The 15,314-nt window shown below is 32.0% G+C and overlaps 1 protein-coding gene across 1 annotated transcript; it reads left to right on the top strand.

Moving 5' to 3' along the window:
• The first annotated feature begins 2,663 nt into the window (after positions 1 to 2,663).
• Positions 2,664 to 8,945, top strand: LOC115992376 (cationic amino acid transporter 1-like). The gene is made up of 2 exons (XM_031116558.1): positions 2,664 to 3,176; positions 7,416 to 8,945. Exons 1-2 carry the CDS (start codon positions 2,768 to 2,770, stop codon positions 8,762 to 8,764), a joined length of 1,758 nt encoding a protein of 585 aa, XP_030972418.1. The 5' UTR covers positions 2,664 to 2,767; the 3' UTR covers positions 8,765 to 8,945.
• Positions 8,946 to 15,314: the final 6,369 nt, after the last annotated feature.

Raw genomic sequence — 15,314 nt, 5'->3', positions numbered from 1 at the left:
CTTTTTTTTTTTTTTTTTTTTTTGATTCCCTGACCATGTTTACTTTGATTCTTGGACGAATTTTAGGAGAAATTATGACGGAAGGAATTATTTCTCCTCTCATAAGAGGTGTGGGCTCCACTTATGAGTCCCAAATGAGACCCACATCCTTTTGTGAGGGAAGAAAGGACTCCACCAACAGATATAATAATTTTCCCAATTTTTGGAAGGTCTATCATTGCATGAAAGGAGGTGTGTAATAAGATAATTCTAGCAACTTTTTTTACTGGGATAATTTCACCGTTGTAGTAAATTAGACAGATTTTCAGTATTCATTAGAAGCAGCATCTACTAACAGAAGTAACAAACTACTACACTAATTCTACTAGACCACGTGTCTTCTATAACTCTAATGCTAAACTGCAAGTCGTAGTATTATCGTTGTAAAGTTAAGCAGCATCTTTCTTCTTCAATATTAACTTCCTTTAATACTCTCAAAAGCCTAAAACTTTCCTCGAAATTTCCATTTTGAGAAGCCTCAAGAATGAGAATTCCAATCATCAAAATCCCATATTGACTTTCTTATTAATTACAACTTGTTTTTGCTCATTCTCAAAATCACCTCAGCTCCTATACATTTCAAGATCAAAGTATGAAAGCATAATTTGAAGCCCAAAAAAAAAAAAAAAGCATTATCATAATTGGTCAAAATATATTCAGCAAAAAACAAAAAAAACAAAAAAAAAAGGATTTTTGCCAGCTTTTGATTTTGATTTTGATTTTTTTTTGAGAAGGAAGCTTTTAAATTTTTTTTTTTTTTTTTTTTGCTAGGTAATTTGTTATTGCGGGGGATCGAACCCCCGAGTTAGCGGACACATAAGGTACCGAGAACAACTCAGGCAACTAAGCCTAGTGGTAGGAAGCTTTCAAATTGATCTTCTCAATACACTATCTTTTAATTATTTATTTATTTTGGTGTGTGTTTAGGGATATAACTATGTGAAACATGAGTCCAAGTGTACTTGAGAGTTGAGAGTTGAGATACCATGTGAAGCATGATGATGTGTAATTTCATCGAACTCATGATGAGAGTTTATCGAACTCATGATCCTTGGCAAAAATGACCCAATAACACCATTTGCCAAAATATTTAACAACATATCACTGTTTGCAAAATATTTAGCAATGTACCACTTTTTTAAAACTCGAGTATTTAAAACTCAAGTTTTGCATAATCGAGTTTCAAAACAGTGGTACATTATTAATAATTTTGCAAATAGTGGTATACTGCTAAATATTTTATCAAATGGTGCTATTGAGCTATTTTCGCCCATCATCCTCTCATGAATCCAATCCCAGCCGTCCAACTAGATTCTTCGTTTGAAAGATTCTATATAAATGCGAATCTTTTGGCAGTTATGAAAAACGCTGCTTTAATAATTATACTTTAATGTATTTTCTTCAATTTATAATTACTGTATGTAAACCAAGTTAATTAATAAAAATACTGCTATAATTACTACCTAATTTACTTTGATGTATAAGTACGACTATCTAGAGCAAGTTAATTACTACAAAGACTATGCTAATTTTTTCTTTTCTTTTTTTTTGAGAAAGAGACTATGCTAATTAATAAAAGTAATGCTATAAATTACCGGGCTTGAATGATTTTTATTTTTATTTTTTTTAATAACAACACAGACAAATAGCTCATATTAGAATATCAGTCTTTAACCCACTTCTTTTCCGCCAATCGTTAGAGAAACTCTCGGATCATTCAAGTCAACTTAAATTTTTTTTTTTTTTTTTTTCTATTTCTTCTTTTCACATTTCTTGAATCTTTGACTTTTCAAGTTTCATTTTAACAAATCTCGTAACCATATATGAGTGTACTTATTTAAAGTAACATTTCTTGAAAAATAATTGTTCCTAAGAATTAGCATTTAATTCTAGCCAATTGCTTTCCTTGATGTGAATGCACGAACATAATTACTCTTTGTTTTCTTTTTAAGAATTATTACTTGACAAAATTTTTGGGAAAACAAATTTTAAGTTATTATTTAGTAAGTTGAAGAAATCTTCCTTCAAATTTCCTTTAAAAACTTTATCAAAAAAAAAAAACTTTAAAAAAACTATGTCACTTTTAAAGTAGCTTTCAAAGATAGATTTTAAAGGACAAAGGTTTTTTTTTTTTTTTTTTTTCCTAAAATGGGTTTAAAAATTTTTCTCCAACTCATTACATGTGATGATTCATAAAATCAACACATTACTCATTAATAGGCCAACTAAATATACATGTAGTGACATAGGTGCTTTATTAAGTGACACATTTTAATTTTTCCAATAGCAGGAATGTCCATGTTCAAATTGCATCTCTTCGTTGTAATTATGAGTTAGATAAAATTTAAATACAATATCTTAGATGACAGTATATTAAGATTCACAATTAAATTTCAACAGTTGGCTACATCGATAAAAAAAAGAATAATAATGATATCTATTTTAAAGAAAATTAAATATTTGAATTCCATTGAATAACCTAATTATATAATCAAATTATAATAATAGTAATAAAAAAGAATACAGCTAGATAAATGTATTTATAATTGTGGCCAGAATTGCCGTTTAGAGCTGATATATATATATACACAATATTTATTAATTCCCTACCTGTGTCCTTCAAAAATAGATTCATCATTATACTCCTTTCATCTCTCTCTCTTTCTTTCTCTATATTCTTGGGAAACAAACAGAGAGAGAGAGAGAGAGAGAGAGAGTTTGAATCAAGATGGGAGAATACAGAGGAGACGAAAGTGTTCGGAGAAGAGGGTGCTCATGCGCAAAAGACGATTTTCTCCCTGATGAATCGTTTCGGAGCTGGGGAAATTATTTGAGGGCGTTGAAGGACACACCACATAGGCTGAAAGATCGAGTGCTGACTCGGTCGTCGGACGAGACGGAGCTAGTGGACGTGAAGGCACAGAGCCAGCACGAGATGAAGAAGTCGCTGACGTGGTGGGACCTAATGTGGTTCGGTATAGGAGCTGTGATTGGAGCTGGTATCTTCGTCCTCACAGGGCTTGAGGCTCGAGAACATGCAGGACCTGCGGTTGTATTGTCCTACGTCATTTCGGGGGTCTCTGCATTGCTCTCTGTTTTTTGCTACACAGAATTCGGCGTTGAGATCCCAAGTGCAGGTATGTACCATCTTTATTTTCTAGCTTTTTTTTTTTTTTTTTTTTTCGTCTTTTTGCGAATTTTTAATTTTTGTAGTAATCTATCAATCAAGTTTTAATGGCCATTTAATTATAAAGTTTTAATGGTGATGTCAATTGGATGTTATTTATCATTTGATTTATAAGTTCATTTTTTATGCATTATTTTAAATTATAAAAACTTAAATTTAAACAACTGATTGATAACATAATTATTAATCTTTAATCACTTTAAAATTTTGCAAACATAAAGAATATATATAGATAATATAATATAATAGTAGATTTGTCAAAATTCATTTTCATTTAAAAAATATTGAGTAGTGTAATATTACTTAAAATTACACTAGGTATAACTTAAACCCACCTGACATAGGACCTTGATTTCAATTGTTGGCCTTGAAGAAATGGGTTTTTAAGTTAAGGATTAAGGAGAGAGTAATTATTTTGATATGTTTAGGCTTTGATAGAGCTTTATTTATTTGTTTATTTTAAGGGGTGTCAATTGTTAAGTATTTGGAAATGCATTATTTACCAATTTTTTTTAACTTAATTGGATTGGAGGAAAATTCTTCCAACTTATGTGTGGCAATTGATAAAACTATTTAGGTGTACTTTTAATTATATGACTTATTTAATAACTCACGTGGCTTATTTAAATAATACAAATGGATGATTCTATAAATTACCATTAGATAAGATTCATTCTAATCGCTTTGAAGGAAAACTTTATGCACATTTCCATTAAGTCATCTCTTGAATCCCATTTTTAATTATGTGTCTGGTTGTCAAGGGTTTGGGAGCTAAATTAGTACCTCCCTATACACAAACTGCTTGGGGATCTAAAAGTTTAAAGGTTCAAGCTACGGGTTAGCAACATGTTGTAATAATCTCTCAAAAAAAATTATGTGTCTTATTAATTTGCCCCTTAGGGCATTTGTTAATAAACTATTTTAGAAAAAAATTTATACTACTTTTATGGAGAGTATAAAAAATTGTAAAATATATATATAGATACTTTTTTCTCTTTTTAAAAAACTTTCATAAAAAGTTTTTAAAAATAATTCATAAACTAATGCTTTTAAAACATCCATTAATTTTTTTCCTTTAATTATTATCATTATTATTATTGAAACCACTTTTTATAAAAGAACCAATTTGAAAATATTGAAAAGTACTAATAATTGAGTGTTCAAACTAACTTTTTAGACTTAATTTTGGATATTGTTGTTTTTCGGGTTTTCTGCCCGATGAAAGTAAACTTAACTTTGAGTTTTTACAACTTTTGTTTTCTTTTTTCTTTTTTCCTAATGGTTATTAAATATAAGAGTGTCCTTTTTATATTGATAAGTTAGAATTTTCTGGTGACTTTTTAGAGCACTCGCATAAACTTGTGCAAAAATCATTATCTATATTAGAATAAGAACTTACTTTTTTCTATTTTTTATACTCACTTTTCAAAACACCCCACAACAAAAATCATCTATTTTACATTATATTGCATTAAAATATAAATTTTCTTTATTTTTTGAAATATTTATATTTCTTCACACATAATAACCACCATCCACTCTTTTCCTTCATCCTTAGATACTTAATTAAAGAAGAAATAAAAAATTTTATAAAAAAAATAAATAGTTTTAGTGTAAATTTACACAATTATATAATGACTAATGTGGTAAATTTTACACATTTTTCTATTATACGCCCTCTAATTTGTATAATTTATAAAATATTAGTTTAAGTTGTTTCTTTCTCAACGTGAGAGCTAGCTCTAGAAACTGGTGGCCGTTTTTATAATATAACATGGAGTTATGGACCGTATATTTTTTAATTCGGTCACCACTCAATATATCATATTTAATCGCGTATTATTGTGAATATGCTTTGGACAAAAGGTCCAAAAGCTGATTTTGAAATCCTAGTTCGTCTTCATGAAATTGACGTAATTTGTGAAGTCCACACACAATTGGTGTTTTCAATAGAACAAGAAGAAATTCATGCACTTGCTCTATACAACGGTACCTTATTCTTTATTTTTAGAGAAATGATAGTTCTACAAAAAGTTTTACAATTTTCGTCACAGTGCATTATGTGGTAAGTTGTGAGTAGTGGAGATGTGGACTCTCTTGAACTCACTAATTTTCAGCCACCACAAAAATACAAAACAAAAAAAAAAAAACCCACAAAACCTCAAGTACCGTGAACCCACTCCAAAATCAACCCAACCACAAAATTCATTCCAAAATCCATTCCACCATGACTTCAACCACCGTGAAGCACCGAGAACCACATACGGTTGAAACACCGAGACCCACAACCACAACTTGAACCACCATAACCCACAACATAACCGAGAGAGTAATAGAAGAGAGAAAATCTGAGTGAGAGAAGAGAAAAAATATAAGAGAGAAAATCTGAGAGTGAGGAGAGATTAAAGAGAGAGTCGTTGGGCAGAGGAGAAGGAAATATTTTATAACTAAAGGAATAGTGATAGGTGAATAAAAAATTGAATTTTATTTTTAACTTGATGCTGAGCTGCTAGATAACAGCTTACTATAGCCGAAAGCTAAAATTTTTTAAAAATAATTTTTTATCCACTTTAACATCTTTGCTGTGAATGCTATTACAACTTGATATTGATATAATAATTTACGTAAAGAAGGATGTGTTTTAAGAATAAAGCTGGCTTTTAGGTAAATAATTCATGTAAAGAGGGTTGTTGTGATGAGTACCAAAACAAAATTTAGATTTATTAATAGCAAAGCGGTGTGAATTGTGAAATACTTGTATATGAAATTAGCCATGTAAAACCAAAGCAAAAGAAGTAAAGAAAGAAAAAGCTTTCAACCTTTTGGTTGAAAAAATCTTATAATTGATTTAGTAATTAGAACGAGAAAGTTCAGCAGGGATACACAAAGCAATCTGTGGACTAATAATATGTTTGACTTTTTTTTTCTCCCCTTTTCTAGAAAGTTTGGCACCTCAGACAATTAACATGTAACGTTTTTTATTAATTGAAAAAAAAAATTACATATATTTATATAACATGTATACGTGTATATAAAGAGAGAATAGGGAAATTCCTATACAAATATATAATTCACATGAATAAGTTCCATTCAAGATAATAACCTTGTCCATTGCACATTCCTATTGCACAAAATATAGTATGTATTTTTTTTTTTTAAATGATGTTATGTTATTCATTTTAATAATTCCATAGTTATAATAATGGGAAAATGGAGATTTGAATGTGTTATAAATATCAAGAGGTGTTAGTTGGTGGTTTCCAATTAGCTCAATTGGTAAAGTTTCTAATAGTTGAATAAGAGATCTGGAGTTCAAACCCACCTTTTGGTTGAAAAAGTCTTATAATTGATTTAGTAATTAGAACGAGAAGGTTCAGCAGGGATACACAAAGCAATATGTGGACTAATAATATGTTTGACTTTTTTTTTCTACCCTTTTCTATGAAAGTTTGGCACCTCAGACAATTAACATGTAACGTTTTTTATTAATTGAAAAAAAAAATTACATATATTTATATAACATGTATACGTGTATATAAAAAGAGAATAGAGAAATTCCTATACAAATATATAATTCACATGAATAAGTTCCATTCAAGATAATAACCTTGTCCATTGCACATTCCTATTGCACAAAATATAGTATGTATTTTTTTTTTTAAATGATGTTATGTTATTCATTTTAATAATTCCATAGTTATAATAATGGGAAAATGGAGATTTGAATGTGTTATAAATATCAAGAGGTGTTAGTTGGTGGTTTCCAATTAACTCAATTGGTAAAGTTTCTAATAGTTGAATAAGAGATCTGGAGTTCAAACCCACCTACACCAAAAATTAAGTGGTATCTTGATTTGATGATAAAGAGTTATTATCAGAAGTAGACGTCATAAGTTGAAACTCTCAACAACAAAAAAAAAAAAAAAAGGTGCTAGTTGATCTTTACATATCTTGTGTTACTTGAAGGTTAAAAAAAGGAATGATGAATACAAATAGTTTTGATTTAATACTTTCTTGATCCTCAAGATGTTGTCAATTTATTTGTTAATTGCTTGTTAATGAGAATTCGTGACAACATCCTTTACCTTGACTGGCACGGTTGAACAAAAATTGTTACTGGCCCTTCAATAATCTGAACAAATTAACGGCTAAATAATATGGCAAAGCTAACAAGTTGCTTTCCTTTCAGGTGGATCATTTGCCTATTTAAGAGTAGAGCTGGGTGATTTTATGGCCTTCATTGCTGCCGGAAACATCCTACTCGAGTACGTGATTGGTGGAGCAGCCGTTGCCCGTTCTTGGACATCCTACTTTGCCACACTATTGAACCACCATCCAAATGATTTCCGCATTGTAGCCCATGGTTTATCGCCAGACTATAGATACCTGGACCCCATTGCCATTGTTGTCTTGGCTATCATTTGTCTTATGGCTGTTATGAGCACAAAGGGCTCCTCAATTTTCAATTACATTGCTTCCATCATCCATGTTGCTGTCATTATCTTCATCATCATTGCAGGCCTTATAAAAGCTGACGCCAAAAATTACAGCGATTTTGCACCATTTGGCGTCCGTGGCATCTTTCAAGCATCAGCTGTGCTTTTCTTTGCCTATATTGGATTTGATGCTGTCTCAACCATGGCTGAGGAAACAAAGAATCCCGGTCGGGACATTCCTATTGGTCTTGTTGCCTCAATGGTGATTGTTACATTGGCATATTGTTTACTAGCCATGACACTATGCCTAATCCAACCATACAAAGATATTGACGTAGATGCACCATTTTCTGTGGCATTTGAAGCCGCAGGCTGGGGATGGGCTAAGTACATAGTTGCTGCTGGTGCATTGAAGGGAATGACAACTGTTTTGCTTGTATCAGCAGTGGGTCAAGCTCGATATCTCACACATATTGCACGTACACACATGATGCCCCCATGGCTCGCCATTGTGAATGAGAAAACTGGGACTCCTCTCAATGCCACAGTGGTCATGCTTGCAGCCACTGCAGTAATTGCCTTCTTCACTTCACTTGGGATTCTCTCAAACTTGCTCTCAATCTCCACATTGTTTATCTTCATGCTTGTGGCTATTGGCCTTCTTGTGCGTCGATACTATGTTAGTGGGGTTACAACAATAGCAAACCGTATCAAGTTCATTGTGTTTCTTGCCCTTATTCTTGGATCTTCAATTGGCACTGCTATTTATTGGGCCTCATCTACTGATGGTTGGATTGGGTATACAATAACTCTACCAATTTGGCTCTTGTCAACTTTCGGGCTTTGGCTTTTTGTTCCACAGGCTAGGGAACCAAAAGTTTGGGGTGTACCTTTGGTACCTTGGCTGCCATCATTATCAATTACCGTCAACATTTTCCTTCTTGGTTCTATAGATAAAGCATCGTTCGAAAGGTTCGGGATATGGACTCTAGTAATGATTGTTTACTATTTCCTTTTTGGATTACATGCATCCTATGACACAGCCAAGGAAGCTAGCAGTGCCAAAGCATTAATTAAAAATGTTGAAGAGGGGGGAGCGTGAATTAGAGAAGTTAATAAGAAATATGTGATGTATGTTTATGTTCATATTATGAAGGGGATGATGCATGTGTTCATGAAAGAGAACAGAAATTCTCTTTCCAGGCTTTTGTTACGTTTTTCAATTTCTACCTGTTCCGTTGCAATGTAATTCTCTTACTAGAAAAAAATTTCCACCTTTTTTTGTAGATTACATTCACATATGAAAGTACTAAGCGAAAATTAAATTGCCCTTGTATGAGTGTATCAAAACTTACTTGGAACGTAGGATGTAATCAAAAGCCCAGCTAGTTTCTCTTGTTGGAGAAATTAAATCGCCTTGATCTTTAAGACCAACTTTTGGAGAAATTATCGTGTGTTGGGTATAGTAAGGATGGCCAAATCTATTAGGTAATGGGTACCTGATCCTATCCTTCCCGAAAGTTTCAGGTTTTACCCGATTTTTTATGGGTAAAGGATATTTTTCCTTTGTTAGTAATTAATAAGAAAACTTTCCTTATAGCAATTAGGTGATTGCTATCATTACTTATTTATTTGAGTCCACCGTTATCATTACTTATTTATTGACCATTAACAATTTGTAATTAAAAAATTTGTTGTGAAGTAGTTAAAATATGAGTCTCTATCATTATTATACCATGAAATTTACTGACACATAAGCATCTATATAGTTATGGAGATTGGTGTTTGACAGGTGGGGTCTCATGAAGCCATAACCTTTCACAAGACAGAGGCAAATTAGGTTTAGTTACTTTAGTATAGAAATATTAGAGCATTCATATCAGCTTATGTAAAATTTTCTATCTATTTTAGCATAAGAACATATTTTTTCTATTTTACATACTCACTTTTCAAAACACCCCACATTAGATTATCTATTCTACTTTCTATTTTACTTAAAATAATAATTTTTCATTCATTTTATTATTATTATTATTATTATTATTATTATTATTATTATTTTGTCTCTCTATTTTTTTTCATGGTCTTACCTTTGTTTTCTAAGTAAACACACACCCAAATCTTTTTCTTTTTCATTTTTCCCACCATAGAACCCAATCCCCTCTCTTCTTCAACCTAATTCCCACTATTCAACACCTGTACTTATTCAAGAATCCACTACCATATGCCTCCAATGTAGTAATCTCAGCAACCACCTCCACCACCATAACAAAATTATCACCCAGCAGCTTAACTTCCTCCAATCTCCAATCATCACGATATCTACAACATATCAAGAACAATGGGCATCACCCCTTGATTTGCAGAGCAAGGCCCAATCTGGAACCAAGGGGAGCTGATATATATGAGTTTGATGAATTTTGGATCTGGGTTTAGGATTTGAGCTTTTACCGATTATTGGATCTCAAATGGCAAAAGATTAATATGGCAGTGTTGCTGGGATGAGAGAGAGAGAGAGAGAGAGAGATGAAGTTAAAATGATACACACAGATATAGTAATCGTGTAAATACACACAGTTACTATAGCTAACTTGTGTATTTGCACATCTATATACTACCTAATGTTCGTCATGTTTAAGCTAGATTGTGTAAATTTTACACATCTATACACTACCTGATGTGAATCCATCATGAATGTAAGAGAAGTGAGTACCATGACATTGTGCTCGAAGGGCACCTAATAATTGCTCATCTTCTAGGAAAGTGAAAAATATTACAAAATAAGTCCAAAAAAAATTTTGATGCCTACACCCTAGAAATTTGGAAGTCCTCTTATGATAATAGTCTATCAAACCAATAGTCACTCATACTGCATGGCTCAATAGTCTATTCAAATTTCATTTGTAAGGTAGCAAAGTCCATGAACATCCAACCCATTACCCCTTTAAGGGCATCACCATTTCTTTTTGCAAAAATTATTTTCATCTAATTTTGCTAGTCGCAGTCACATGCAACAAAGCCTAATTGGCATAGAATGAACACTAGCCTTTCTATTTTTATTGGTAAAACTTAAAATAAGGCATAATAACCTAACACTTTGTTTAGAAGTTCATAAAGGAATGGAATGAGTAAATCATAAAGGAATAAAAAAGAATTGAATGTATCTATGTTTAGTTGGGAGGATGGAAAAGTGGGGGAGGATAGAAAAAATTTCAATGGGCTGAGTGAAAAGTCCTCTACCTCACCATTTTCTTTCCTCCCTCTTTTCACCCCATCCAACCGCAAGTAATGGAAAGGAAATGAAAGAAAAAAAAATCAGATAGAAATGAAAGAAATTAATAGAAAGATATTAAGTAATCTTATTTTGATGTTCTAAAATAAAAGAATGGAAATGAATAAAATATAAGTAATCTTATTCGGAAATAATATTAGAAGAAATGGAATAAAATCATTAATGTCAACATTACTATTATATTAGGGCATCATATGGGTATAAATTAAAACATATCTAGCACACGACAAATTAGGCATCTACTTTAATAGTGGCTTTATAGATTCCTAAATTAACCAGAAATATCTCCAACACATATGTGAAACCAATAGATCTACAGGCAGGGGCGGAGGGAAGACGGCGAGGGGGGGGGGAGTGCCTCCCCTAAACCTCCTAAAATTTCTCTAATAATACTACTATATTGTAGAAAAATGTCTTATTTGCGCCCCCCCCCCCCCCCACCACCCCAACACAAAAGGACAACTAAGTTTTCTCTTTTATTCAATTCCCACGGGCCACGGTAGCTTCTCTTACACCTAATAGACCTACACTCCAACAAGTCTTATATTAAAATAATGGTAAAAATATAAAAAGGATATTTTATATCTATCAGTTTATTAGTGACCTTGACATTGATCTTACTGGTTGCGACAACTACCGTTGAAAGAGTTTTTTCAACAATGAACATAATTAAAAATTGATTACACAATTGAATTGGAGATCAATGAATAAATGATTGCTTAGTTACATATATTGAGAAAGATGTATTCAAGACTATTGAGTGTGAAGAAATCATGAAGCAGTTTCAAAATATGAAAAATCGTCAAGGGCAATTGAGTAAATTAAACTAGGTGTGAAAAACTAAATTAAAGTTTACATTTTATGTTATATTGTGTATGAGAATTACATTAGCATATAGTTTTTTTTTAGGGTATATTTAGTATGGTGTAATGACTTCTATAATGGAATAGCTATTCATGTGTAATAGCAATTTTGTCATTTGGTTAAATCTTTATTACATGAATTAGTTATTACATAGGAATAACTATTCTTTAAATTGAAGAATAGTTATTTCTCTTTAAAATGAATGCAATAGCTATTCCTTCGAGCATATAACAGGTTTTAAAATTAATATATTTTCAAAAATATAAATTTTCCATATACGTCATTTTTTACAAGCTTTCCATATGTAACAACTAAACTTATAGATAGTAATAGTTATTCCATTAAAATATCTTCTACTTTCAGTAATAAAGATTACTATTCCTAATGTAATATTCATTCAGTGGATATTAATATCGATTAATTTTTTCCAAATTAATTTTTTACTTTCAATATTGTCTTTTAATCTTGCCCTCTTACCCAAATTTTTAACTCTGCCACTGCCTATGAGAGTGCCCACTCCATGGAGATACTATATATATCCCAAACTAAGATGAGTCCATTCCTAAGAGCCTGGAATTCTGCCATCAGGTTGTTAGTATAACCTATGTTCATCTATATAAACGTACAAACCTGTACATATTCATTTTAGTGAAGGTAATATACAATTTTCTCTCACTCAATTCTCTCTAGTCTATTCTCAGTAATATTTCTTTCAAAGCTACTATTAAGAATGTCTGAGAGTGCAATCTAGACACTAAATCCAAAGGTTATATTCTATATGATTTTTTTTTTAACTCATTTTTAATATTCTTCTTCTTTTTTTTTTTCTTTTTTTCTTTTTTTTTTTTGAGTTTACCAATCAAAGACAACAAATATTCCTGATTCTCAAAAAAAAAAAAAAAAAAAAAAAAAAGAGGGAGAGACAACAAATATTCCTTCTACAATTTAAGAAACAAAGTTTGTTAAGTACAAATTTGATCCCTCAATTGTAGGGGTAGTAAAATTTGACACAACCCGCAAACACAACACAACTTGACATGAAATTAGCAGGTTATGAATAAGGCTTAACTAGTTTGTGTCATATTCGGGTTAACACAACTGACTCGTTTAATAAACGGGTCTGATTAGTATCCAACTCATGAAACCCGTTTGACCCATCTAACCCATTTTATTAAATAATATTTTACCAATATACCCTTCAAACCCTAGGTATATAAACTTATTAGTTGTTGTGGTTTATTTTTTTTAACATATTGTGATCGATTATTTATGATATTGAGATATGTTTTAATTTTAAATGATTATTTGTGATGCATTTACTCGTTAGTTCTGAATTTTATATTAAATTTTTTTTTTTTTTTTTTTGGTTTTTCATAATTTAGATCAATTTGGTTAATACTATTTTTTTTTTCACTTTAATAAAATTTGATAAATGGGTCGACACGACTGACCCATTTAATAAACAAATTGTATTAGGGTTGAGGAATCTTGATCCGTTTAATAAACGTGTCGGGTTAGTGTTGACCCATATTGTCGAAAACTCATTAATCAACATGATACGAACCCAACACTCGAACACAAATTGCCACCCCCGCTCAATTGTGCCATATTTGGAAAAATAAGACATTTCATTAGTAAAACTAAGACGGTACAAATACAATCGGTGGCCCATTTCAATATTTTTGAGGCTTGTAGTCCACTAGCCCAATTGGTCGGAACATAGGTTGATTTTTCTATCCATAGACAAATGTTGGCCAGCCTAAAATTTAAAAAGAAATATTTTTTTGTTTGGGAGGGGGGGGGGGGGTTATGAATTTTTATTTTAATGTAGATATATTTGCAAATAATTTTAAAGAAAAGTAACACTTTTTTTTTTGGGGGGGGAAGAAATACCTCGAAATTTCATTTAAAAAACTCAGCCATAATCAATGATAAGAACATGATGAAGGTGTGTAGGAACATCTTTCATCCACATAGTAGAACCACTAACATGTCTCGCATGTTTTGCTAAGTTAAGAGCTGCAAAATTTCCTAATCTATGAGTATGAGAGAGAGATACTGCGGAAGGCATCTATAGATTGTTTTGCTGAAGCAATCTAGTGACCAAAAGAGGTAAGGGATTTATCTTCACTTTCTACACTTTGATGACCATTTCTGAATCTCCCTCGATGATAATAGAAGGTAGATCAAGATCAAGAGTAAAGGAAATTCGTTTTAGTAGCACTATGCTTCGACATCGTCTAATGAATGAGGAAGCCTAACTTTTCTAATAAGGATGCTAACATCAAGCCCTGATGGTTAAGAACCAGAGAAAAGAACAGCAACCCACCAGAAGGGCATACTTCACAAGCACCAATCTCCCCTAGCAAACATCTATCTGCACAAAGCCGATCTATAGATAGAAAGAAAAATGCAGGAAAGGAAAATGAAATATGAAATAAAGAATATGCTTTAGGAGTGTGAGATACGCAAACGGGGAGTACAGAGCCAAACAATGACAGGGACTTCTAGCAGCGATAGCTGAACTAACCAAATGGGTCGCCCAAAACCTAGAGCTAACATTTCAATCAGAAATCAAAGTCAGATCCCGGCTATCCAAAAAATGCAGACTAAAGCAAAGGAAGAAGCAAATCAATTAGAATGGAGATAGGGAGGAGAGGCAAAAGAGATATTTTTAGCCTGCAAGCAACAAACAACAATGGCTAAAAAGCCGTTGCACACTAGCTTGTAGTTTAGGGGTATAATGAATCAAAACACTTGAAAGAAAGTAATTTCAACGCTCTGTGGGCAAATTCATCATTCTTTTCAAAAGGAAATGATTTAGCTCAATTAACAACTGAGCAAACAAGGTAAAGCACCACCCTAGCCTAGCATCAACTCACCCTTTTGGATTAGGATTGGTGGGATGCCATAGCTTCAAGCAGGAAAGAAATATATATAAATATATATATATATATATATTTATATATATATTTAAAAGTAGCTAGCTTTTTCTCAGTCATATTGTCCGCTGCTTCCCCCAAATCCCTAAGAGTGATGTGGAGAGATTAAAGGTTCAAGAAAGCTGCTTTAATGAGTGATCCTTCAAAAAAGTAAGTACAACGAGGGTAATCAGAATGTCAATTCAGAGAGAGGAAGATCCACTAGCCAACCAAAGTAGAGGATCTCCTTGAGATGGGGAGATAGTTTGACCACTTATAGGAATGTAATTCAATACTGCATCAAATGCATGCAATAAAGCAGTGCGCTAGGAAAGAAAGAGGAGTAGAGGTGTTAGGAATGCTATAAGCATATGTATAATAATTTTTTTATTGGGATTTAGTTAGTTAGTTGCAATTCCAAGCATGTTAATCACATTTAACACATGTTGGAATTATTAATGCACATTGGGAATAATAGGACCATTGGGATAAGGTCATGTGGGCCAATAGAATAGTTTTATGGTTCTATAAATACCTACTTGTAATCACATTTCCATCATTGAAGAATAAACCAA

This window comes from Quercus lobata, chromosome 5 (genome assembly GCF_001633185.2).
Source record: "Quercus lobata isolate SW786 chromosome 5, ValleyOak3.0 Primary Assembly, whole genome shotgun sequence".
In the NCBI taxonomy this organism is placed as follows: Eukaryota; Viridiplantae; Streptophyta; class Magnoliopsida; order Fagales; family Fagaceae; genus Quercus; species Quercus lobata.
The sequence above is the reverse complement of the archived record's forward strand: the minus strand, read 5'-3'. Positions and strand labels throughout refer to the sequence as shown.